This window comes from Quercus lobata, chromosome 5 (genome assembly GCF_001633185.2).
Source record: "Quercus lobata isolate SW786 chromosome 5, ValleyOak3.0 Primary Assembly, whole genome shotgun sequence".
Classification (NCBI taxonomy): Eukaryota; Viridiplantae; Streptophyta; class Magnoliopsida; order Fagales; family Fagaceae; genus Quercus; species Quercus lobata.
The window spans coordinates 1999877-2024986 of NC_044908.1; the positions used below are offsets into that span (position 1 = coordinate 1999877).

General features: G+C 34.9%; 2 protein-coding genes across 4 annotated transcripts; both read left to right on the plus strand.

The window, feature by feature from the left end:
* Positions 1 to 1706: 1706 nt before the first annotated feature.
* On the plus strand, positions 1707 to 6882 carry LOC115988399 (probable complex I intermediate-associated protein 30). Of its 2 annotated transcripts, XM_031111944.1 has the most exons (9): positions 1707 to 1791; positions 1955 to 2093; positions 3013 to 3074; positions 3352 to 3465; positions 3868 to 3918; positions 4636 to 4727; positions 5176 to 5256; positions 5397 to 5495; positions 6259 to 6882. In XM_031111944.1, the coding sequence occupies exons 3-9, from the start codon at positions 3035 to 3037 to the stop codon at positions 6445 to 6447; spliced, it is 666 nt and encodes a 221-aa protein (XP_030967804.1). In that variant the 5' UTR covers positions 1707 to 1791; positions 1955 to 2093; positions 3013 to 3034; the 3' UTR covers positions 6448 to 6882. The 2 variants fall into 2 exon arrangements, with proteins under 2 accessions (XP_030967804.1, XP_030967805.1); XM_031111945.1 differs by lacking the exon at positions 1707 to 1791 and having other exon boundaries at positions 1821 to 2093.
* A 12932-nt stretch (positions 6883 to 19814) lies between these two features.
* LOC115989601 (chaperone protein DnaJ-like) lies at positions 19815 to 24785 on the plus strand. 2 transcript variants are annotated; one of them, XM_031113376.1, is made up of 6 exons: positions 19815 to 20294; positions 20601 to 20694; positions 20915 to 20985; positions 21908 to 21964; positions 23170 to 23370; positions 24220 to 24785. In XM_031113376.1, exons 1-6 carry the CDS (start codon positions 20187 to 20189, stop codon positions 24289 to 24291), a joined length of 603 nt encoding a protein of 200 aa, XP_030969236.1. In that variant the 5' UTR covers positions 19815 to 20186; the 3' UTR covers positions 24292 to 24785. The 2 variants fall into 2 exon arrangements, with proteins under 2 accessions (XP_030969236.1, XP_030969235.1); XM_031113375.1 differs by having other exon boundaries at positions 24224 to 24785.
* The last annotated feature ends 325 nt before the right edge of the window (positions 24786 to 25110 follow it).

Below are 25110 nucleotides of genomic sequence, written 5' to 3' on the forward strand. Positions count from 1 at the left end.
TTTGTGATTTATGGGGAAAAAAAAAAGAGTAAGAAAGGAGAGAGAATGACATGATTGAGGAGACAGGAGAGAGAAAAAGTAAATTTGGCACTCTTTTGTGACACAATTGCTTCCCATTTTTTACCCGAGAATAGACTACCCATAACCAAAAATGGAGAGAAGAGAAAAGGTAAAACTGGCAATGGTGTTGCCAAAATAGGAGAGATGAACAAAGTTGGTAATTGTGGCAATGGTGATGTCGAAATTGGTGATAGAGAGAGGGAAAAGAGAGAAATTTTTTGTCAAATAATTATTAAAAAAGAAAAATGCTAGAGTTACAAATTTTTTTACAAATTGTTGATGTGGTGAGTAATTATTGTGGTAAGTAAAAAAGTGATGCAAAAGGTAGGCCAAAACGAAACTAATAAGAATTTGACACCTTATTAGTTTGTAAAAATGTTGTAAAATTTTTATGACTGTAGCCTTATTCACTCAAAAATTGTACAAGGTGTAGAAATTAGTGTGAGATGAGAGAGATAGAGAATAAAGTTGGTAATTGTGGCAAAACCATTGCCACAATTAACATTTTTTTTTTCTCTTCCCTATTTTTGCAACACTATTGCCACAATTACAAACTTCTTTTTCTCTCTCTTCCCTCTTATTTCGACAACACCATTGCCACTTTTACTTTTTCTCTCTCCTCCATTTCTAGTCATGGGCAAAGAAAAAATGGGCAGCAATTGTGACATTGAGAGTGTCGTACTTACTTTTTCTCTCTCATTGGTAGCGCCATTCTCTCTCTTCTCTCCTATTGTTTTCGCCAAAAATTTGGCAACCACGTTGTCAAATTTCGCCTCTCTCCGCACTCAACTAATAAATATTGAACAGTATACATATCGCCAATAAACTCTCATTTAAGTAATATTTAGTCGAAAGACTTCATTCTTTTTCCTCAACAAGTTTTTGTGCATTTTTAGTTGTTTTAAAAACTAGATTAAACCAGACCAACCGATTTTACCAATAATCGAATCTTAAATTGGTATGGTAAAAACCAGATAAAAATGAGTGAAATACCTAGCCCAAATTCTAATTATTTGACCAATCCGATTTTTAAAACCATTTATTTTATTTTCAAATTACAACCATTGCCACCACCATCCTCCACTGACCACAACTTTTCTGTATTCATCACCTCCACTACTCTCCCTCAGATTTGGCATGTTAACACAAATTTTTTTTAAGAAAAAAAAAAAAAAAAAAAAAAAACTAAATGTTAGCTTACTTACCACAGTCAAAGTAGCTAGAGTTAGGATCCATTTGATTGGGATGATGGAAATGTGGGAGAATAAAAAATGAAGAATGAATAAAAAAAGTGGGAAGATAGAAGAAATTTTAGTTTTCTTTATTCGTATTTAGTTGGAGAGGTGGAAAAATTAAGAGATGAAAAAAAAATTTTTGTTTGGTTGAAAAGAAGAAAAAAAATGGGAAGATAGAAAATAGAGTTTGCATAAATTTACCAATATACCCTAATACATATTTTTTTTTTTTTAAAGCTAGAATTAATTACTCTTTTTTTATAATAATAAAAAACACTCATGTACAGGTTAAAAAAAAGAAAAAAAAAGTGATCCACCTGACCCAAAAAAAAAAAAGCACAGACAAAGTAACCAAAAAAAAAAAACACTAACCTGGCCAGCTGAAAAAAAAAAAAAAAAAAAAAACCCACCCAGTACTGTTTCTTAACAAAAAAAAAACTCGGAAGTGAGAAGACTCTAAACAGAACAACAAATTTCCAGATTGGTTTTGCTCAAGGTATTTCTTTCCCTCCCAGTTTTATTTTATTTATCCTCCCTAAAAGCATCCAACCAAACATACCCTTAAATTTGTTAGCTTTTAGATGATGTGGCATAATCTATACCCTTAGATTTATTTTAAATAAATCCTAACCATCAAATGCGCACTCTCCAATTTTAAGTGAAATGGACAGGATTCCGATTTCCGGTTCCTCCATTGTGTTGTGATACTTGTGAAGTGAGTACAAAGAATTTGCACGAAGCAGCTTCTTTGCCACATGTAAAGTCGTAGCGGTGCTGACGGAAACGAAAACAACACTGGTGAGCTCCTCTCTCTCTCTCTCTCTCTCTCTCTCTCTCCCTTATTCGTAAATCCAAGAAATAACTTTTTTTTTTTTTTCAATTTTTATGATATTAGTTTAAGTTTTGGGCATATGGGAATTAGATGGGCAAGCATGATTTGAATTTGTGTAGAGATACATAGTGTTCCAAATGGGTTTTTGGGTTGGCATGTTCTGATGCACTGATTTTGGAATTTTGAGGTGTATGTTGCAATGGGTGTGTTAGACTTGTTGCATTTTGGTTAGAATGGTTTCATTACTCTAAGGTTGCATTTGGGTGTCCCTTGGAAATCAAATCAAATGGCTCCACCCCAAGGTTTAGAATTTAGATACCATTTCTTGAGCTACTAATATGTCTTCTGAAAAATGTGCCAATTTAAAGGATTCAATATATATATATATATATATATTTATATAACAGATAGTTCCACAGTTTCATATTTTGTGATTTTTAATGGAAATGATTGTTTTGCAATTGCTGCAATTTTATCGGTTCCTTTGTTCATTACCTAGTGGGGGTCTCAAGTTGCAGCTCTCAAGACTTGAACTTGTTCACTACTTTGCCATTGCATTAGGGCATTTGCTGCAATTTCAGATATTTGTGTGTGAAAAAAGGTCATCCTAATGCACAAAGCTATTGATTTTGTGAGGTCTGGGAAAGTTGATTTATAGGCATACTTAATCCCAATTTTGGATAAGCTGATTCATAAACTCGAACTTGTGATACATCACTTGGTTCTGTATATATTTAATATATGAAAGTTAGATATGGAACTAGTGTGAGTATGTCATATATCATATTATTTCAGTGGGATACATCCAATTAAGGGCTTTTTCTTCTTCTTTTTTGTGCATGCAAGCTGACATTTCTCAAAATATTGGATTCTCCGATATTGTAGGAACTTGAGAGGTGTATGAGAAATGTCCAGGTTTCGAGCACTTCTGAATGCAACTAAGAAAGGTACTATATGGTTTATGGTTGCCATCTTTGTCTCAAGCTTGGCTTTGTGGGTTGTCTTTGTTGGTCATAAAGCACTACCTTATTGCTTGTTCAATATGCATTGGAATGTAATTGTTAGCTATGCTTCTAACCAATATGTATACATGCGCAACAGAAGCAGATTATCATAGATAGGATAATTTACTTCTTTACATCAATCGTATGCAGGATATATATGTATAATCACTACTTATGACTCTTCTTTTGTTTTTCTTCTTCTTGCAAAATCAATCAATAGCTCTCACATGGAGTGCCGAAGACTTGATGCCTCCTACAGAAAGATACATATTCAGCTTCAATTCAAAGGAACAGCTAAAAAAGTGGCATCTATATTCAGATTCTGAATATGGAGGTATTTATATACTCAACTGCAAGTCTCCATTGCATTCATATGTATGAAGTTATGCACAATATGCCAAAAAAGAGCTTAGAAAACTAATGTGCTGTTGTCTGAATATAATTTGCGAGTGTCAGTCCTTCATATTTTTTCTTAGCATGGATAGCACAAAGCAATTTTTATTATTAATGAAACCAACTCAACTGCAAACCTCTCCTGGTTCAATGTCCTTAGTAAACATAAAATTAAGATCAGGATTACATTTTATATACATATGGGAATAAAGATTGATTTTCTGAAACAGTTTTATTTGTTTTGTAGCTCTTTTCAGTTTCTTCTTGATATTAATTGTAATTGGTATCCAATCAGAGCTTATTTTGAGACTAATATAGATTTCAATGTTTAATTGTATTCCAGGTTTGTCCTCAGCATCTTTGGAGATCAAAGAATCTGAAAAAGGGTTAAGTGGTACTGCCAAAAACATATCTTTTACAAGTGACACATTAGTATAATCTCTATAGCTTATGATATCCTTTTATTTTGGCTCTGACGACCATTTTTATGTTATATGAATAGAGTACCTGTAAGGTCCAAGGTTGTTTTCCACATTGTTGAAAAAAAAAAAAAAAAAAAAAAAGAAAGAAAGATAGATTGTTGCTTGAACAAAGGCTGTTGTTTTTATATATATTTCTAGAAATGGATGAAGGATCTGGTAACCTTCTTAATATACCTGTGTTTCACATTCATTCTATGATGGTTTGGAAGAACCCAATAAATATTATTTTTCTACTCCTATACAAGTCTCCTTGCTGGAACACTAGCTTTGCAAATTGGGGATGACTCCCTTGTGCCATCGCTACTGTCTATTTTGGTCTCTTCTGGCTGTAGTTTTATATACTTATGTAAATGAAAACATAGAATTCAACAAAGTAAAAATATTTATTTATTGGTTGGAGCCCGGGGGTGGGGGGGGGGGTTGGGGGGGAGGGAGAGGGATGGAGGGGGTGGAGAGGATAAATAACATAGTAAAAGGAATATATACAAGTGATTTTCAATTTCTGAAAATCAAAGTTCGTGAACCATGCCAAAACTTCTGCTTAATCCATTGGCTCTACTTTTTTCACTTTGTTTAATTTAGATGCATCTGAATTCTGATACCTTTATCATTTTGAATCTATATGATAGGGGTTTTCTCTGGGAACCTTTCCTTGGATGTATCTAATGATTCCAAGTGGAAAATTTCTCGCAGTGGCTTCTGTGGAATGCGATCCAAAAAGGTGAACAATATCTCCAAGATTCTTAGGAATTTTAAATCAATAGTTGGAATTGAACATGCAATTTTTTATTTATTTTAACTAATATGAACTGTTATTATGTTGCACCTTTAGATCTATATGGTCACCCATTCTTCATTGTTGGCTACTCCATGAGATCAATATGTATAGTTTCTACCTTTCATGTTTTGTGCAAATTGCTTGGTTAATGGGTCTTTGATGTAGGCTTTATTAAAAAGGTTCCTTTTTGATACATGAATAGCATGAGTGTTGATGCTGCACAACCCCCCCCCCCCCCTCTCTGTAATGACTACATTACAAAAACACAAAACATAATGAATAATTTCATTTCAATATGTAAACAGCCCCTCTTTCTCAGTTCTCTTAGTATCCATCAGAGGCAACTGTTGGTAGAACTGTATCTTTTCTTAACAATTTTCATCTTCTGCAGTTTGATGGATTCATTGATTTGGATTCATATGATACAGTAGCATTAAAGGTTAAAGGAGATGGAAGATGCTACATATCTACTGTGAGTATTCTTTCCCCTGTTCATGTCATAAAGAAGGAAATAAGCAGTGGTTTTTATTTCTGGTGGTTGCTTTTTTCTCAACCTTTCTGATTGATTTAAAACTTGAAAGTTTTACCCGGTTCTCTCAAATTCTGATGCAGATCTATACAGAAAATTGGGTAAATTCACCTGGACAGGAGGAAGATAACTCATGGCAATCGTTTGTTTTTGTACCTAAAGACAATTGGTATATTGCAAAGGCAAGTTTCACTTTCTTCAAGCTTATCTGCTTGGAAACATGATATCATAGACTTGGCTCTCATAAACAGCTGTGGATCATTTATATGATGTAACTGTAGATGCTTATGACCATTACATGGATAAACTTAATGAATTAGTGACCTACCATATTAGATGTAGATTTTCGGTGAAATTAGTTATTCAGTTGTACAAGTCTGTTCTGAGGGCATGGAATTAACAACTGATGGATGCACAAGGGTCAAACAACATTAGTGTATACTGCATTTTCATGCACATCCTCATCAGCTAATGATACATGGGAAATGATATACCACCTTGTTCCTATTCTCAATAAAAAAGACAAGAAATTTAGTAGAAACATACTTGTTTAGGATTGATATGACAAAATCAATCTAAGGCAAAGAATGTATTTAATGACATTAAATACATTATCCAAGGCAAAAAGTCTATTAATGCTGTCAAATATGTTCATTAAGTATTTTATTCATGAAGATGGAATTGGTTTTCTGCTTTTATAGGTGGTGGTATTGTGGTTTTTGCAGAATTGTGGTGGGGGTAGGGTTGCAATAATGGCCTTTGGACATATGGGCTATGGGCTATGGGCTATTCCATGAGTGATAATTTACTGAGATGTGATGCACTGTGTCATTTGCAATGCATGAGCGTCAAAACACCATGGTGCTTTCGCATTTGTGCAATGTTTTCTTAAATAAATTTGGCTTATATTTTGTTTTATGCCTAAAATTCAACTGAACTTTTCAGATTCCTCTTGCTCGATATTTACCAACATGGAGAGGCAATGTTATAGATGCAGAGTTGGAAATGAATCCATCTCGTATAGTCGGTATGTCACTGTCTGTTAATGCTGAAGGTGGTGTGCCAGGTGCTAGAACTGGACCAGGTGATTTCCAGGTTGAAATTGACTGGATCAAGGCCTTGAGAACAGAGTAGGTTGATGTAGACTACTTTGGGGAGAGGGGACGTTAGATGTATTAAAGCCTTGATTTTGTGTTAATAAAGTATTTTTGTTGTTGAGCTTTGACTAGCAAAAAACTTTTCATGGGTACACTTGTTTTTGTTTCCCCCCTTTTGGCTACAGATTGTCAAGCACTTGCTAATTTAAATGGGGGAACTATCTCATAAAACCCATGAACCCAGTTGATCATTCCAACTTATCAAACTAAAATTAGAAAGGAAAAGAGAGAGAAAAAGCATTCTAAGCAGTAAACTAGACGGATTCAAAGCATGGATGACTCCTAATTATTGATTGTATTGACTGAGGGAATTGTTGTACCTTTGTTCTTTTATTTCATATTAGAATATGTACCAAGAAAGAAACTAAGCAATGTATTGATCATGAAGGCATTGGGCCGGTCCTTTATGACATTTTGGTATTTGCCATAATGGCCGTGAGATGACATAGTTATCTGAAAAATCAACAATCCCATTACATAAATTTTAATCTATTTAAGGTCATAGCTATGATACTTTGATTGTTTCTATTAAAACAGAAATTTAACAAGTATCTACCTATGAGTATCAAATGCATAACATTGTCAATCAAATTAAAAAAGAAAGAAGGGTTTAATCCATAGTCACCTGTGTAATGGAAATTGCACAACAGCTAGAGTCGACTCAGCAGAAGAATGGCAACAGTTGTTGATATTATTACATTTTAAAACATGCACCAATGATCTTGCTCGATTGGAGACCACTCAAGTCGCAAGGAAACATGATTTGGGCCAAGATTAAGGCTACATATTGACCATATAAGTCATACAAAAGAATAAGTATCTCTTGCATCGGGTATATGCACTTAAAGCATGCCCACTCACAATATTCACATGCTATAAGTGCACTTACAGTATTCACATGCTGTGAAAGATATGTTGCAAATGCTCAGTGTATTGGATAATTATTGCATATTTAAGCAGAAAGTATTTCAGTTCTAGTAAATGGTTGGTTTTGAACAAAAGTTAGGAAAGTTAAGGAGATAATCAAGGGCCCTGCGAAGGTGTAGTTGAATAATTGGACTGGGTTTGAGCCTCTTTTAAAGCATTTATCTATGTTCCATAACACAGATTGAGATGGACCTTAGGCTTCATGAATTAGGTCTCAGGAAGAGAGAAGAGGAGAGAGTTAAACAGCTTATCATGGACTTCAAAAGAAAATTGACCAGATCTGTTTAGGGGCAAGGTGAATTTTCTTTCATATCTGTCTAGCAATTGGCTGATAAACAATCCACATGGGACTCTGGACACCAGAAGTTGGGTTGGCTTTGGAAACTCTTATATTGGAGTGGAAATGTTATTAATGCAAATGTGGAATGAATCTATCATAGTAGCCATGGCTGATATTGTCTCTATTTACCAATGCTGAATGCTGATGAAGGTGGTGTCCCATGCCATGTGCTAAATGTGAAAAGAACGAATTTTTTGATTGTGAAGACCATCCATGGCCATCAAAATCTTTTCAAGTACAGGCTTTGGTCTGTATGGCAAATAGGAATACAAAAAGAAAGTTTGACTCAAAATTCTTTATTGATTGGTGTTAGATCTTATGGGCTTTGTTATAGGCCCATAGTTGTGCAAAATAAAAAATAAAAAATGCCCTCAACAACAGTCCCTCCATCAAGCGGATGTTTGATATATGTACTTAAAAATATGTGTTTTGTTATTTGAAAATATATGTGAAAATACGTATGGATCAAAAAATATATAAAAATACGTGTAATGTTGTTTAAAAACTGAAAATGTGTATTTGAAAAGGTATACCAAACACCAATCTCCGAGAATCCATTCTCTCATTTTAGCTCTCAGACTTTATGTTCTTGGTCCTAACCTGTACCTGTTATAGCACTTAGACCGCTGTTGCAGTTGAGCATTTAAAACCTGGCTAACAAGGATTTCTACCTCATTAAGGATGAAAGGTCCATGCAAACAAATAGAAAAGAGGACAGAGAGATGACCACTGATATTTCCGAGAGTTGATATCCAATAAAGGCTTGGCTGCCTTACTTTAGAGCAAGTACTCTTTGGCTTCTAGGTAGAGAGGATAGCTTGGTTAGTAAGGTACTACTAACACTTCATCACACGGGTCCATGGGGAAACTTTTTCAGTGAGCAATATCCAATTGAGTTTTGCTAAGGGCAAGGTTTCTCATTATTCTAAACCTCTATAGCCTCTTGGAAGAGTGACATTATCCCATTTTACGTTGTTCTTTTAGGGACAAATATTTTGTAACAGTCTTTGACATAATTTGCATATTTGTGGATTCGTGATTGAATTACATCACTTACTACGTGGAAACCACTACTAGTACTAATAAAAATCAATCCAGCTGACAAATACTAATTATGACAAATGTATGTTAAAAAAAAAAAAAAAAGTATTCTTATATGGACACATATGGCGGCCAAAATGGCCAAGTTCCACTATTTGGTAAAATATGTATGGATCTATCACTATTTGTGAAATAATTTGGGATCTATTACTTTTTTAAAACTCAAGTTTATGGAAAATTTTTTACAGAACTTGAGTTCCATAAAAAATGGCATGGCAAATTTGAAAGCTATTTTTTCAAAAAAAAAAATTCAAGTTATATGGCAAACTTAAGTTCAAAAAATATAAAAAATTGTTAAATATTTCACAAATATGAGTATATTGTTAAATATTTTATAAAGCAGTAGTATACAGCCATTTTGATCACATTTAGGCACAAACTTTGATAAAACTTGCACATTTGTCATTTTGTGAATGGATTCCACTGCTTGCTTACATATGAGAACCACTATTATTATTTTGTGAAAAATTTTCCAATAACCGCTTAACATGTGTAATAATTGTGAAAGCATGTATCTTTGGACTTTTTTGTATTTTACAGAACGGAGTTTCCTTGCTCGATTTTTTTCCCCTAAGGTAGAGCCCCAAAGGAAATTTGGATTCGCTGGATCAATTTCTTTGGATACTTTATTTGATATAACAGAGCCCCATGCATGATATACTCTAGAATATATGGAGCTTGTAGAAGACTACTGAAGGACTCTCCTAAGGTCCAACTAGCCAGCTTGTCTTTGGACTTTTCGGGTTACAAAATCTTAGATGCATGGAATCGATGAACGACGTGGACAAATGAGTTCCAAGTTCCAAATACAAAGTATCAACCTCCTTTACTCGCTCATTCCCTGCCCATCACCCATGTGTCATTCTTGAAGTTTGAAGCACAGCCTGCAAAATATGTTTCTCCAGAAAGGGTCATCACCCATGAGCCGAAAATGAAATGTTGCGTGTGTTAGCTAATGGGAATCTTTTGTTTGAAATAAGAACTTAACTGCACCGCCCCAAACCCTATTCTTTTCCCCCTTTGTTTGTTTGTTTTGTTTTTTTTGTTTTTTTTTTTTAATATATATATTTGAAAGTTGGTCATTATAACTAAAATATTTTCAAACTATAATGACCTTTCTGTTATATAATATAGATTCACGTTAACGAGTACTCTTTAGAACATTGGTTAACAATCTATTTTAAGAAAGTTTTGACGCCGTTTTTATAGGAAATAAAAAAAATTGTCAAAATATTAATTTTTTTTCCCTATAAAAACTTTCTTTAAATGAATTATCAACTAATAGGGCATTCGTTAGCATTCCTTATAATATATACAATTTTTTTATTACCAATTAAAAAGGTAAGCATAGAAATTGCGCCTTTCAACCAATGAACTTAAAATAATAGGTTATAAATTCGAGTTTCAAAATTAACTTCTTTAAAATAAATAAATATATATATATATATATATATATTCTGCAAAGTAAAAAATTTTCTTTCTTATTTGCTCCAATCGGTATATTTATATAAATAAATAAATAAATAAAACCAAATAAACTCGTGACGCTATACCTTAAGAATCCTAATCCTGATCTGTTACCCCTTAAGCCTGAAAATTAAACACCAAAGTTAGATACATGTTATTGCTTAAGTGAATATAACATTTTTTTTTTTTGGGGGGGGGGGGGGTCCATGAATATGACTTATTATTCACCCATGCATGATTTCCAATTTAAATGGTAGTGGCACATCTTTTTCCATAGGAACATGATGGAAGGTTGGTGATAACAAGCTTGCTAAACAAGATGCAAATTATTGGACCCTGATGATGTGCAATTAATTTCTTCTATGAATTCTTTAAAAAAAAAAAAAAAAAAAAATCTTCTATGAATGATATGTCTATCTCTCCATACATACAATAGCTTGTAGGTCACTATCCCTACTTTTCCAATTAATTGAGTGGGTAGTTAGAGGGTATACTACTTAAAAGAAGCACAGATTTTCCAGGGCCTTCCAAATTCCAATCCCACATGGCTGAATATCACGTGGACATTTTGAGCCAAAGTGGACCATTTGCGAGTTTGTCACATATGAATTCGTCTCCAAGCCATTATTTCCATTAATGGTTCAATTGCACAGATCCTGATGATCCCAAACATGGATGTGCTAAGTGCTAACTGAGTCACTGACTATAGTAGATGATCACTAAGCTAAGCCCATTGATTCTAATATTCTAAAGCTACAAAACCAAAATTTATTCACCCCTCTAAGGTTCTCATTCATCATCAACCACAATTTTTGCTTAGGTATGGTTCCAAACTTGCACTTTTTTCGTGTTTGTTATTTCAAAAACACTATAGATTATCAATAGTCACAAAGTTTAAACAGTTAAGAAATAATAAATTTAATTATTTTATTTTTATTATAACACTCTCCTTCAAAAACTTCATTTTAATAAATGAAGTCTAATATGTATAATTTTTAACATTTTAAATAAGAGATAAAAAGAAAATTAGATTTAAACTTAAGAACAATTGCTCTGATAACATAATAAATTATTACTACTAATCTTAAAATTTTAAATTATTTAAAAATAATTAATTTAATCATTTAACTACAGTATTATTCTTAACTGTGAGAATATATATGGTTTTATGGCCCAAAATGTTCTTCTTTTTTTTTTTTTTTTTTTGAGAAACAGCCCAAAATGTTCTTCTAAATGGTTCACAAAACCAACCCATTGTTGTTCATACTTTATAGTAGTTCAACTGAATTAAATGACCTCGTAGTGTTGTAAGCTTAGATTTTAATATGTTGGCTTGGAAAGAAGTCTTTTTCTCGGAGCTACAGCAGGGGAAGAAAATGTGGAACAAAAACTTAAATCACTTTGCGGAAGTTAGAGAAAATATTAATAAATTAATCATTCAGAAATTGGGGGAGACGGAATTGTAAACAACAAAATCGTCAATAAACAATTGATTTGATGCCTATGGAGACAAAAAGTACGAAATTTAAGGTTGCCAGAGAGAGACGATAGTTATGACCTAAAATAGTTGTTGTCACTAATAAATATTAAATAAAGCTCAATAGTAAGATGAAAGCTCTCCCACGCAAAGTGAATCTGTGCATACCCAAATTTATAGGTTGAGATTGCGCTGAGTTGTGTTAGATGAAAGTTACTTTTGAGTAGCTTAATTGCCTTGGCCCAATTATGTTTATGTTTAAACGTTTTTTTTTTTTTTTTTACACTTTACGTGCAAGTGATGTCTCATATTAATAGAAAATTCAAGAAGGACTGATTTATATAACATAGTTCGGTCAAAACTCATAAGTTTAAGCTTTTTGGATTAAGTGGTGTTATCTTTATATATTATATTAACTACTTAACTAGATGCTCCCAAAGATGTTATCTCCCCAACAAGAGAGTATTGCTAATGGTGTGCTAAGTCACTTTGTGGCATGCAGTTCCCATGAACATGGAAGTGTGGGCTAGTTTTCAAGAATTTGTAATGATCTTGGAAAAATACTCAACAAAGGAGTGTTGCTAATGGTGCGCTAAATCATTCTGTGACATGGGGCTCCCATGGACATGAAAGTGTGAGTTAGGCTGACATGTGATTTCCATGGATGATGTATGAGAAGTCCATGGATGACACATTGATGAAGGAAAAAAGCCAGAAAGCAAGGGGGTGGTAGTAGGACTTATCAAAAATCACGAAAAGGCAAAAACTCACACGAAATGGGAGATATATAATGTTGGGTATAAACATATGAGTGAAGTCTCATATTGCATAAAAATGACAAAAGTGAAGGTTTAATATAACATATTTGGGCCCAAACTTATAAGTTTAAACCTTTTGGATCAAGTAGTACTCATATTTGTTAATTAACTATTCAATTGAAGGCTTATCAAAGTGTTATCTCCCCAATACACTCTCTCTTTTATTTTATTTTATTTTATGAAAAGTATAATTTATTTAACTAAGGAGCAACTAACAGCAATTTAAGCTACATTTAGTGTACATTCGCAGGGGCGGAGCCAGAAATTTTGGTTTGGGGGGGCCAAATTGTGATGCTAATATATTAGTTAAGACAAACCTCTACACACACATGTATGTAAATTAATTTACTAAGAGAATTTATCATTTTCTAAATTTTAATGAGTATATAAAAGTCATGTATTTCTTCTATTAGACACGTACAAAAATTTATCATTTTCTGCATAGTTTAATTTGTCAAACCTCTTAAATTATATGATTTTAATATAATTTCTCTTTTTTTAAAAGCACCATTGAAATAACTCAAAATTTGGGAGGGCCAACCTCAATTTTTACATGCTACATTTTTTAAAATGTAAATAATATACATACTATAAATTAATTTTTTTAAATTTTGGGGGGGCCTTGGCCCCCCCACCTTTGTGTGTGGCTCCGCCACTGTACATTCGGATTTATGGCCTGTTTGGAAGTTTAGAGAGGGAGGAGAGGAGAGAAGAGTAGAGGAGAGGAGAGAAGAGTAGAGGAGAGTGGATATTTTTAAAATTAGTAAGGAGGAAGGGAGTAATTAGCCCTTCTTCTTATTTGGATGTTTTAAAAATTAGGATGGAGAGGAGAGAAAATGATTTAAATAAACAAATTTACCCCTATTTGAAAATGGACTTACAACATTGGTCTATGATTAATTTATCAGTTTTGTAAAGTCTTGAACCTGATTATCATTCATCCAAATCTTAGAATATGTTAGTGATTTTTTTTTTTTTTTTGGAGAAAAAAAAAATAAAGTATATACCTAAAAACTAAAAAAAGAGTAAAAATCAGTCAAAATTGACCTGTTCTCTGAATGTTTGAAAACAAATCGTTTATAATAGTATTAATAAATACTAAACAGTGTCAAATTTAGTAGGTTTTTTAAAACTCCAACCAAAATCCAAATTCCCATTTCTTTTCCACATTTTCTGGGCAACCAAACACAGGCACAAGTTGAGGGGGAAAAAAAAAAAAAAAAAGCGAGATCCTGGAGTTGTAGGGAGAAACCCTAGAATCATTGCCGAAGAGGGGGCACTAGGAATGGAAATTGTACCAAGAAAACGGACAGTCGCGATCTTTGGAGGAATGTCGATCGCGATCCTCGTCGTCGTCGGGATAGTTCTTTGGAATCAGAGGGGAAGAGTCGTCGTCACGCTTCATCGGCGACGAAGTGACTCGAGGCCCGATCGAGCTTGAGTATCTAAGCTCAATCCTGATTGCCGCGAGCGACGTAGACCTTTGGATGTCATCGTCGATGACCTACGACTCGGCAACGTCTAATTTCTTATGCTTTTTTCGGGTTACAGCTGTGAGATTTTGAGAAAAATTTTGTGGCTTTAATTTCTATTTGGGTGCTTTGAAAATGGAGGAAAAGGGAAAGGAATTTAAATTTGAGTATTGTGTATTTTGTTTGTTAGAAAATAAAACTTACAGTTACACTTTTGAAACAGAAAAGTGTTTGTTTTTGTGGCTTTTCCGGTTCTGAATTTCTAAAATTTTAGCATTAAATTATTTATTTTCTCATTAAACAAACAAAGATTATATGTTTGTAATTTTGTTAATTAAGAAATGGTAAATTAGGGAATTCATTTGGTCAATAATTTATCTACTCTACTCTCCCTTCAAATCTCTATTTGGGGGAATTAAAAATGAGGGGTTAAAGATAGTTGAAACCGCTCCCCCTCCTTCCTTAAAAAACTTTTAAACAAGGTAATTGAACTACTCTCCCTCACTTTACTTTACTTTACTCCCCCTCATTTTTTTTAACTTCCAAATAGGCCATTAGTTCCATTCCAAAAGATGAGACACAAAGATGTTCATGTTGATTGCTACCCTTTTTTGCCAAACATCTGCACGTTAATTTGCTTCATGATATACATGTTGGAGATTCACTAATCACTTGTCATTCCATGTTCAACATTTCCCACAATCTAGCATAATAGGGATAACGAGGGAGAAACAATTCGGTTAGTAGTTAGCCTATCAATAACAAATACCGACTTCACGTACACCACTAGCCAATTTATCATTTTCCATACTAGTTAATTTATTAAAAAGGCTACTTAAATTTGATCTAACTACAAATAACCCTTTACTACATCTCACTCCTTATGAGTATTTCACAATAAGAGCATTAGCATTGAAGAATGCTAATGCTATATGTAAGATGTATTTAGCATTTTAAACTTCAAAACCCACTGCATCAGAGAATGCTAAAGGCAAGTATTGTAAAAATAATAATAATAATATTTTAAGTCCCCTAAAATCTCTCTCTCCTCCCTCATTATTTCTGTTATCTTCTCTCTCTTCCTTCTCTCTTTCTCATCTGCTTTCTCCTCTCTTTAGACCCAAAAACATCATCCTCCTCCCAACATCACAGTGGAGGAAACGTTGGTCTGGGTTGATCAACGATGTAGGAAACGTTGATCTAGCGGCGGCAGTGGTGGCGGTGTTTGGGTTTTGATCGGGGTTGATATGGGTTTTTTTTTTTTTTTCCCTGTTGTGATCGGGGTTGATCAGCGATGTCTGGGTTTTTGTTCCGGTGGGATTTTGGTGGTTGATCTGGGTTGATCAACGATAGAGGAAACATTGATCTAGCAGCGGTGGTGTCTGGGTTTTGATCGGGTTAATCTGGGGTTTTTTTTTTTTTGCTGTGATCGGTTCTTAAAGGAAGAGGTGGGTATGGCTGAAGTGGGTCGTGGGTCGTGGTTAGGTTCGGTGTTTGGGTCGTTGGTCGTGGTTGGGTTCGGTGTTTGGGTTGTGGTTGAAGTGGGTAGTTGGTCGTCGAAGATCGCCAATGTTTGGATTCGGCGAGGTCATGGCGAGATCGGCATGGGTCACTGCATGGTTGGCTGGTTCTTTTGGGTTTCCGATGGGTTTTTATTTATTTATTTATTTATTTTTTTATAATATGGGTTTTTGTTCCGGTGGGATTTTGGTGAGCAGTGGGCAGTGGTGGCTTGGGTTTTTGTTCCGCTGGGTTTTTCTGGGTTGATCATCGGCGTTTTCTAGGTATTTTTGACGGCTAGGTTTTTCTGGGTTGATTATTGGCTCCAACTGGTTTGATGGATTGTGTGTGTGTGGCTCTGTTTAAGGTTTGATGGTTTGTGTTTGTGTGTGTGTGTGGCTGTGTGTGTGTGGTGATGGGTTTGGAAAAGCCCAGGAAAACCAAAAGTTACGGTTAGAAAAAAAATAATAAAGAAAGATTAAAAAATAATATTTTAATAAAAATAGAGTTTTGGGATGTGGGAGGTATTGTAAAATGGTATGGTATAAGTAATAAAGTGATTTTTTGAGATGGTAAAATAGAATAGGATAACATTCTTTGATGCTGATGCTCTAAAGACACTAAAATAACTTTAAAGTTATTTTATCACCTCAACCAAAAAAAAAAAAAAAAAACAGACCCTACAATAAAGGTACTAAAGTTAAATTTTTTTTGCAACTGGCTACAGTAAGTAAGTTGCTACTACTAGCAACACACTGTAGCTAGTTGCTACTCACTTTTTATTATTTTTTATTCACCCCTTTCTCCCTCTCTCTCTCTCAGATCAGTAGATCATAGACATGGTTTTAAAAACCGGTACGATGAAAGAACCAGTCAAGGAGCTAATTACTGGTTTTCTGGTCGGACCGAGGTTCGACCGATGGTCGAACCGATGACGTCATAAATAATTTAATTATTATTTATTTAAATTATATAAATAATTAATAATTTTTAAATTATATATAAAAATATATATATTAACAAGTGTGTGTAAAAGTCAAACAGGTGTAAAAACAGTAAAATATTTTACAAAATCACTCAGTCACTCATCTCTCCCTATTCTCTCGACACTGTGCTTTCTCAAAAAAAAAAAAAAGTTTCCCTTCCACAAACCAAACCTCCAGCCTCCGATCCATTCCCAGATGCCACTCATCACCGGCCATCGATCCACTCATCGGCGCCATTCATCACCGACCACCGATCCACTCATCGGCGCCCCTCATCACCATTGCATCTCCACCGCCATCGGCGCCATTCATCACCGATCCACTGAGTTTTTTTTTTCTTTTTTCTTTTCGTTATCCTCCATCGTCGTCGGCCCCACTGTTTCTTGGCCACCTCCACCATCGTTGATTCATTCTTTTAATCTCAGTTCTGGATTTTTTTTTCCTTTATTGTTGTGTAGCTTTATCGATTTGGGTTTTTGGATGGTTTATGGGTCATGGGTGGCTGGGTTTGTGGGTTGTGGTGGATGGTTGGGATGTTTTGTGAGTCTTGGTGGTGGCTGAGTTGTGGGTTTTGGGTGGGTAGTTGAAATGGTTTGTGGGTAGAGCAGACTAGGAGTGAGCTCAAAAGGCGAGGGCGTGCCGTTGTGCCGCTGTGCGTGAGGCAGAGAGAACAGAGTGAGGTAGAGAGTAGAGACTAGAGAGAGATTGAGTTGAGTTGAGCGGCCTTGAAAACTTGAGGTGAGTGAGAGAGTGAGGCAGATGAGAAGAGGAGGCATGAATCGTGAGGTAAGAGTGAGATGGCTGATGAGAAGAGTGAGTCAGTGAGGACTTTAGGTTAGTTTTGAGGAGCAGAAAAAACGACGTTGTTTTGAGGAGCAAAAAACTTAAAAACGACGTAGATTAGTTTGAGGAGCAAAACCAGTTTGACCGCGCCAGTTTCCGGTTCTCAGGTTGAACCGGCCGGTTTTTACTATTTATCGGTTTTTAGGTCATTTTCGGTTTTATACCATAATCGGACCGGATTGAAGGCCGGTTCCCGGTTGAACCAATTGGACTGGCCGGTTCGGTCTGGTTTTTAAAACTATGATCACAAACCTCACGTTCTCTCTCTCTCTCTCTCTCTCTCTCTCTCTCTCTCTCTCTCTCTCTCTCTCTCTCTCTCTCTCACAGCCACCTTTTCTTCATCGCCACTTGAAGCCACCGAGAAGAAGAGATCTCGCTGAATACCACCCCCATTATAAGCCCAAGTCGACAGTCATTTTCTATTGCTTCTCCCCTGCTATCACCCACGCTACCAAGACTAAACAATCCTAGCATTGCCTAAGTCCCAACCTCCCTTAGCCTCTCTTCCCTGACCCATGCTGCCAAGCCCCTCATCCCTCTCTCACTTTTTTTTTCCTCTGTTTCTCTGTTTTGATTCATAAAGAAAAGAAAAGAAGAAGAATTTTTAAGATTAATTTGGGGTTATGTATGGTAATGTACAGGGGGTTTTGATTTGGGGTTAATTTGGTGGGTTTGTAATTTTGTTTTGGTTGGTGGGTTTGAGACTTGGTTTTGGGTGGTGGGGTTCCAATTTGTAGGTTGTGGGTGGCAGTAATGGTGGTTTTGGGTGGCTAGATGTGGCTTTTTCCTTTGCAGGTTAGCTGGTGGGGTTTTGATTTATTAAGGTTGCAGATTTGTGGGCAGCTGGATGTGGCTTTTTTTTCTTTTTCTTTTTCTTTTTTTGGGATATATTATTTTATTATATTATTTTATTTTGTTGTGTTGTATATTAAAATAGAAAATTTGATGTTGGGTGAATTATTAAGTAGGTTTTTAAAATAAATAAAAATAAAATTTTGAGTTGTTAAAAGTTATATATATTTTAAGAACCTCGCTCTGATTGCTCTTAGTAATGAATATACCTAGTCATTAACGCTCTACCATGCTTTACCTAGTCCCTTCTTCCTATTAAACATTCGGACCAAAACCCCTATTGGTTGGTATAACTAGACACTGAGAGTTCCTCCATTGGTATCCCGCGGCATGTAGTCAAAGGAGGTCTTTAAGTAAAGGCTCATTCCACCACTGGATCTTCAATTGTAGCACCTTCACATTGAGCTTGATGAAAAATGCATTGTTAGTCTTCTCTCTAACCTTATGTTAGAACCTCTCTTACCTCTCATTTCTAATTGTAGGAACCTGCATTTTTCTCGTGAGACTCTCTAACAAGGGTTAGAGAAGCAAACCAATATGCTGATTCAATACCTAAACATTCTCCCCTCTCTCAATTTACTTGTATTATTTTGAATTACAGCCCATGGCCTACGGTAATTTACTTGCTAGCTTTTGACAATACTCAACTATCTTTTACTAGTACTACATATTTTCCTTTAATGCAACGTTTTTATCACCCATAAATAAATAAATAAATCATAATCAATAAATGCATAATTGATACAAGTTGTATTTTTATGCTTGGAATCTAACGGGTCTGGTTTTTAAAAAAAAAAAAAAAAAAAAAACTAACCTTAAATAAATTGCATAGATAAAATTTTTGCAGATGGTATACACACACTAGTGGATACTAATTCCGATTTTTTCACTAGACAACTTTCCTAAAATAATTGGTCATAGATTCAGTACTCTAAAATTATTATACATATGAATTTGTTTTAGTCCCCCCCAAAAAAAGGTTTAGTTAAATTATAAATACACACTGACACTGTGACACACATGATTTGTGACCAATCTATGATAATGTAATTTATATATTAAAGAAGGCCAATATATTCCTGTCCAACACAAAAGGAAAACTTAGCTGTAAATGGTAGTAGTTAGTAATTTAGAAACAACTTGCCAATTGGGACAATTTTTTTATTTTATCTTACTCCAAAAATGGAATGGCAGTTCAGTAAATTTCCTAAAAAATGGGTGCCTCTTTTCTAACTGTGGAGTGTGGACCCTACACCATTTTTTTTATTTCCAATTACCCAAGTGATGTCCCAAGTTACCAGTGGGAGTGTGGGACCCAAATCTGAAATCTCATCTCCCTCAAAGTGTTGCCGTCAAAAAAGACTTAACAGTGAAAACAGAACTTTCTGGAGACTCAATCTGATAAAATATCTACCACCTCCATTCAATCTCAACCGCTCATCATCACCCATTCCTTTATCTCTTAGTCAACATATAATAAGAACACAATCTATTACATTTTATTATAATATAATAAAATAATTAAATACCTTGGCATCTACAAAAGTTGAAAAAATAAACAATTATAATATAAAGTTTTATTAAAACTATATAACTTGGTCCGACTTCTGGAGTGTTCTCTTGAGCTTTAGCATTTAGGGGGAGAGGTTATATTGTGTGTGATCTCTCCCACAATTTTTTTCTTTTCTTTTCTCTCCTTCCCCTTCTTTGCCACGGAAAACAAATGCTAAGGTTCCGTGTTCCAATTCACAAAACATATAATCCAAGTTTTGTGATAGATATCATATATCATATATATATGTTATAGGCCACAATAAGTTGTGTCAAAAATTTGTCGACAAGAAAAACCGTGTCTTGGTTTAGTTGCTGGCCGGTATTGTGTTTTTTTGAGATTTTTTGTGTTTGTTTGTGTGTTGGTTTGGTGTTTGAAAGAATGGCAAATGGAGAAGAGAAAAGCAATGATGATTTGTATGCAGTGTTGGGGTTGGAAAAGGAATGCACTGCTTCGGAGCTCAGAAATGCTTATAAGAAACTTGCACTGGTTAGAATTGTAAACCTGTTCTTAACCATTTTTTTTTTCAGCCTTTGTTTTTTCTTTGGACAATTCAATCAAAATTTAAAAGGGTCTTCTTTGAATCTCAAAAACATGTCTTAAAATCAGTCTTTTTGAGCTTAATTGCTCAAACGAACATCTGGGTTCCTTCTAAATTATTGAAAATTACTTTCTTTTCCATAGTTTTGCAATAAATAAGTGGATTTTACATATGGGTTTTTCCTGGGAAATCGTTTCCTAGGAATTGAGATAATTTGTAGTAAGAAACAGTATTTTTTGTTGTTGTTGGGATAGAGATGGCACCCAGATCGTTGTTCAGCATCAGGGAATTCAAAGTTCGTGGAAGAAGCTAAGCAAAAATTCCAGGCCATCCAACAAGCCTATTCTGGTAATTAAGTCTGCTTTACCATTGTTATGATTATTTTACTGAAAATATTAAACAATGAAATACTAGTACAGTAGTATTAAATGTCAAAAGAATCGGGATTGTTCTTTTCTTTTCTTTTCTTTTTACACTTTTTTGTTTTCTGTGTTGGGTAATAATTTATTGGATAATTGGATTCACGAGATGCTACATCTATCTTGTTGTTTCTATGCTTTGTGTACAGTTCTATCTGACTCGAACAAAAGGTTTCTGTACGATGTAGGAGTCTACGACAGTGATGATGACGACGAAAATGTGAGTTTCATATTCTCTACAACCAAGCTAACGTGCACCTTTAGGCCGTGTCAGAATTTTAGAATCTTGATTGGTTAAAAAGTGTGGGCATCTACTTATATGTTTGACTTTTTCTTCCTCTGGACCAATCATTTTGTTAAACTTTGCTGGGCTTGCCCTGTCCTATCATTGCTTCACATCAGAGCCTTCACCGTGGGCATTTTCCATTGGTTAAGCTTGATGCATAAACTGGGTTTCCATTTTTTGTGGTTTTGGCCATGGGGGACTCGGTTTGGCTATTCTGCATGCTTTGTTTGTCTTGTAATTTGGTAAGTCTGCCACAAATTTTGGTTTTAGTTGTTGGTGGTATTAAGCATTGGAGTTGCTTTTATTCTAGCTTCGTTGGTTTGGTAATTTGCATTTTTTTTTCAAAATGGTTGTGTTTAGTAATTGGTTGGTGCTTCAAGAAAAAAGAAAAAAGAAATTGTTCAATGATTGAGAAGATATCTGGTGCGCCTGCCAGGGTTCCACACGCTGTGGGACCCGCCAGTGTGTAAGTGACCCGGCATATATGCCAAGTACACCATATACTAGCTATTGTGTGTTTCCGTCATGTTTCTTCACCCTCACAAGAGGGTGGACCCAAGTGGGGTTCACTTTTGGATCCACCCTCATAAAAGAAGTATACAACGGAAACACACATAAGTTTCTTGTGTGCATGACGTATGAGACCTTTGTCTTGCTAACAAGTGGGGTCTATTTTCAATGTGAGGGTGAAGAAATATGCAACGGAAACACATAGAAGTTTCTCGTGTGCATGGCGTATGAGACCTTTGTCTCACTGACAAGTAGGCTCTACTTGTCAGTGAGACAAAGGTCTTATACATCCGGTGCATATAAGATTTTTACTTGATATAGACTTACTATCATTAATCACGTGCAGGGAATGGGTGATTTTCTGAATGAGATGGCAGTGATGATGAGCCAGACAAAATCTAATGTAAGCTTTATGCATTTTTTTTTTTTTTTTTTTAAACTTAAGTCTTGTTTGTTTATTTAGTTAAATTTTTGTATCAAGTTTTAGAATAATTTACTTTATCCTTGGTTGTTAGGCAAATTTTGCAGTGCCTCAATTCGGAAAAAATTTGTCTAATCCTATGTTTTTGGCTATCTTATCGAAGACCGGCTTTTATTTTGTCGAGACTTGAAGTAAAATGATCGTGTGTTACTTCCGTGTTGCATGAACACAAGTCAATCCCAATCAAGAGACTGTAAAATGGGCCAATTTAAGGTCATTGGTCAATAAATTAATTTTAGTTTCCTTTAGGCCCAAAACCTCTAAGTGGGAGATGATATGAGTATGATGGGGCCATTGAAGTGATTGACTAATGACCAAGGAAACTCATTTCTGCACTGTAGGTTTTACTAACAAACCTACGGCTATGAAGCATTGTGTTGGTCTATTGATTTGGTAGCCTAATTGGCCCACCATACCTTTATTCAATGAGATGTGATTAGCACACCTTAGTGATATTTTTTTTTGTGAGCCCCTATGAATTTGGGGTTACAATATATTTACTGAATTTGAGCCTTGGTACAGTGACCAATGGAAAAAAATATTAATCCTTAAAATGGCAAAGGAAGATAGGAGGAATTTGTGTTTTGAGGTGAGGCACTTCAGACTCGTAAATTGTCATGCTGTATGGCTAAAAGATAGAAGTTTTAATTATTTTCCTTTAAAGTCTAGAAATGTATGCAAAAAGTATTTTGAGCAATCAAGTTAGAAATGTTACTTAGAATTTCAAAAAATTGTTTCATGTGCTCTTGTTTCCAATGTCATGTGTCATCCATATGGAAGACATGTACAAGGAAGAAAAGTCACCAAAAAGCATTTCAAGCAAAAGGTGAAAAAGCTCTATCCATCCAAGATAAAAATGAGAAGATCAGATAGTTTTGCGGGCTTTTTATTTTTATTTTTTGGGTATTCTGCACAAAAACTATTAGTCTTATCGAATATTTGTGTTGCACACAGAAATGCACTTTTGGAGTTGGAATAAGGTGACCCAATATTGCCTAATGTTACTTGTAGGAACCTTTGTAATGCTGTTGCCGTAAGATTTGAAGATAAATTACAATGATGATAATGTGAATGATTAACAAACTAATGATATCTTTATCATTGTATGTTGATTGATAAATTTACAGGAAAAGGGGGAGGAGACCTTTGAGGAATTGCAGGACTTGTTTGAAGAGTTGTTTCAAGGGAACGATGATACTTTTGGCTCAAGCTCACAGACTACAACCAGTGAAACTTCTAGTTCCAACAACAAACGCAATTCCTCTGAAATGAATTTAGGGATTTCAGATTTGGAGGGTAACTTGAACTTTCAGAATTTCTGTATAGGGGTTAGTACACTCTTTATGTAGTTAATGGACTCCTTTTTATTTTTTTTGGATCCTTTCATGTCCTGTGAAAATTAAAAAAATTATTAATTTAAGGCTTATAAAAAATGCAGTATTTTTAGGCTCATCACAATTTTGCTAGCATGCACGATACAGTGCACCTCTTTCTTGTTTTATTTCCCTGGGAAATGATATCAACAAACTATAGAAGCTCTAAGCTCTAAAGTCTAAACTTAGAGGATGACTGAAATACTTAATTTTTGAGATGAATGGCTGAGAATTTTCACCTTAACAAGACTGGGAATCAATTAGGTGTTTGCTTTGCTACCCAAAAAAAAAAAAAAAATGGTGTTGGCTTGTACCATAATGATTATTAGGAATTTGAATACAGTGCTTTAGAATTTTGAAACTTCCAGTTCAATTTCTTACATAAATGAACAATCACTTGTAACATGAACCTTACTGATAGTTGATTTATCTTTTGGCATTTTATAAAATTGTACATCGGTGGATAGAAGAAAAATATCCCTCTTAGTGATAGCCTTTGCAAAAATTATTTCTAAGATTTGTTGTAAAAGTTAGACCTTAAAATTGAAGCAACATTACAATGGACTCCGTGATGTATTAGACCTTTTCTTTTTGGTTTGCGGTCATCCATTGACCATGGAATGGTTTATATTAGAAATTTGTACTCAACAAGCAACATAGTGTTAGACATGCCAACCGGTTCTACTTCTTTGTCAATATTATTTATTTGACTTGTGCTAAGTTGTCTGTGAATATTAAGATCAAAACTGACTGTTCTTGTATCGGCAGCATGCTGATGTATTATTCTTCATAATTGTGTTGAAGACAGGTGGAACAACAAGAAGATGCCATGAAGGGGAAGGGGGTAAGAGAAGTTCCAGGAGGAGCCGGCGATAGACGAAGACATGGCAGGAAACAAAAGGTTTCATCTGGTCATGATGTCTCCTCCACCAACTATTCTGGCATCTCTGTTTGATGATCCACTAATTCATTCACTAATAGTTGCAAATCCAATATTAGCATTTCGGATATCTTAAAAAATTGACTTGACCTTGAGAGGGATGATGCACCATATATCCAGGAAAATACTACAAATTGTTTTTGCTTATATAAGTGGATGCGGTTACAATACTGTCACCAGTGGAATCATGAATCCTTGTTCTAGCCCCATTGTACTGATTTGCCATCGCTAAGCCAGTGTTCAATCTTAATTTTTTAGTTGCTATGCCCTGCTTCCAAGCATTTGTTATGTTACTTTGGAAACAAATTAATGATTTCTTCTCTAGATTCTAGTCACTATTATTGTTAATCCAAAACTGAGAAATTTCCTACCTCAAATTGTTTAGTGAACTAGTCAAAGACTTGGTGAATGTGATGCATTTATGTGCTTATGCGTGGAAGAAAGAATATTAACCTTGGGCTGTCAATGAAGTAGAGAAGTAAAAGCCAGCATTGTGTAGTCTAAATCAGAAAGGCTGCCCCTATGGAACAATAAATTTCTTTCTATTATTGTGCCCAGCATTGTGTAGTCTAAATCAAACATTTGGAACATGCTAGTCGTGTGCTCTCAAGGCGGCAAATGTAGGGTTGGTACGTAAAGGCTGTTGGTTGCCTCGCTTTAATAGAGGAAGTGGCATTCATTTTTGTGTCTAAAAATGGCGCTTTTGGTTGTCCTGTTCTTTGACTCACTAAAAGAAACCAATGGACTTTGCAGCC

Excerpts from the sequence above, each read along its gene's own strand:
- LOC115988399 (XM_031111944.1), top strand. The coding sequence starts at position 3,035 with ATGTCCAGGTTTCGAGCACTTCTGAATGCAACTAAGAAAG. Across the intron at positions 4,728-5,175 it reads GTGGAATGCGATCCAAAAAG|TTTGATGGATTCATTGATTT; the intron begins GTGAACAATATC and ends CATCTTCTGCAG. Across the intron at positions 5,257-5,396 it reads GAAGATGCTACATATCTACT|ATCTATACAGAAAATTGGGT; the intron begins GTGAGTATTCTT and ends ATTCTGATGCAG.
- LOC115989601 (XM_031113375.1), top strand. The coding sequence starts at position 20,187 with ATGGCAAATGGAGAAGAGAAAAGCAATGATGATTTGTATGCAGTGTTG. Across the intron at positions 20,986-21,907 it reads GTGATGATGACGACGAAAAT|GGAATGGGTGATTTTCTGAA; the intron begins GTGAGTTTCATA and ends AATCACGTGCAG. Across the intron at positions 21,965-23,169 it reads TGAGCCAGACAAAATCTAAT|GAAAAGGGGGAGGAGACCTT; the intron begins GTAAGCTTTATG and ends ATAAATTTACAG.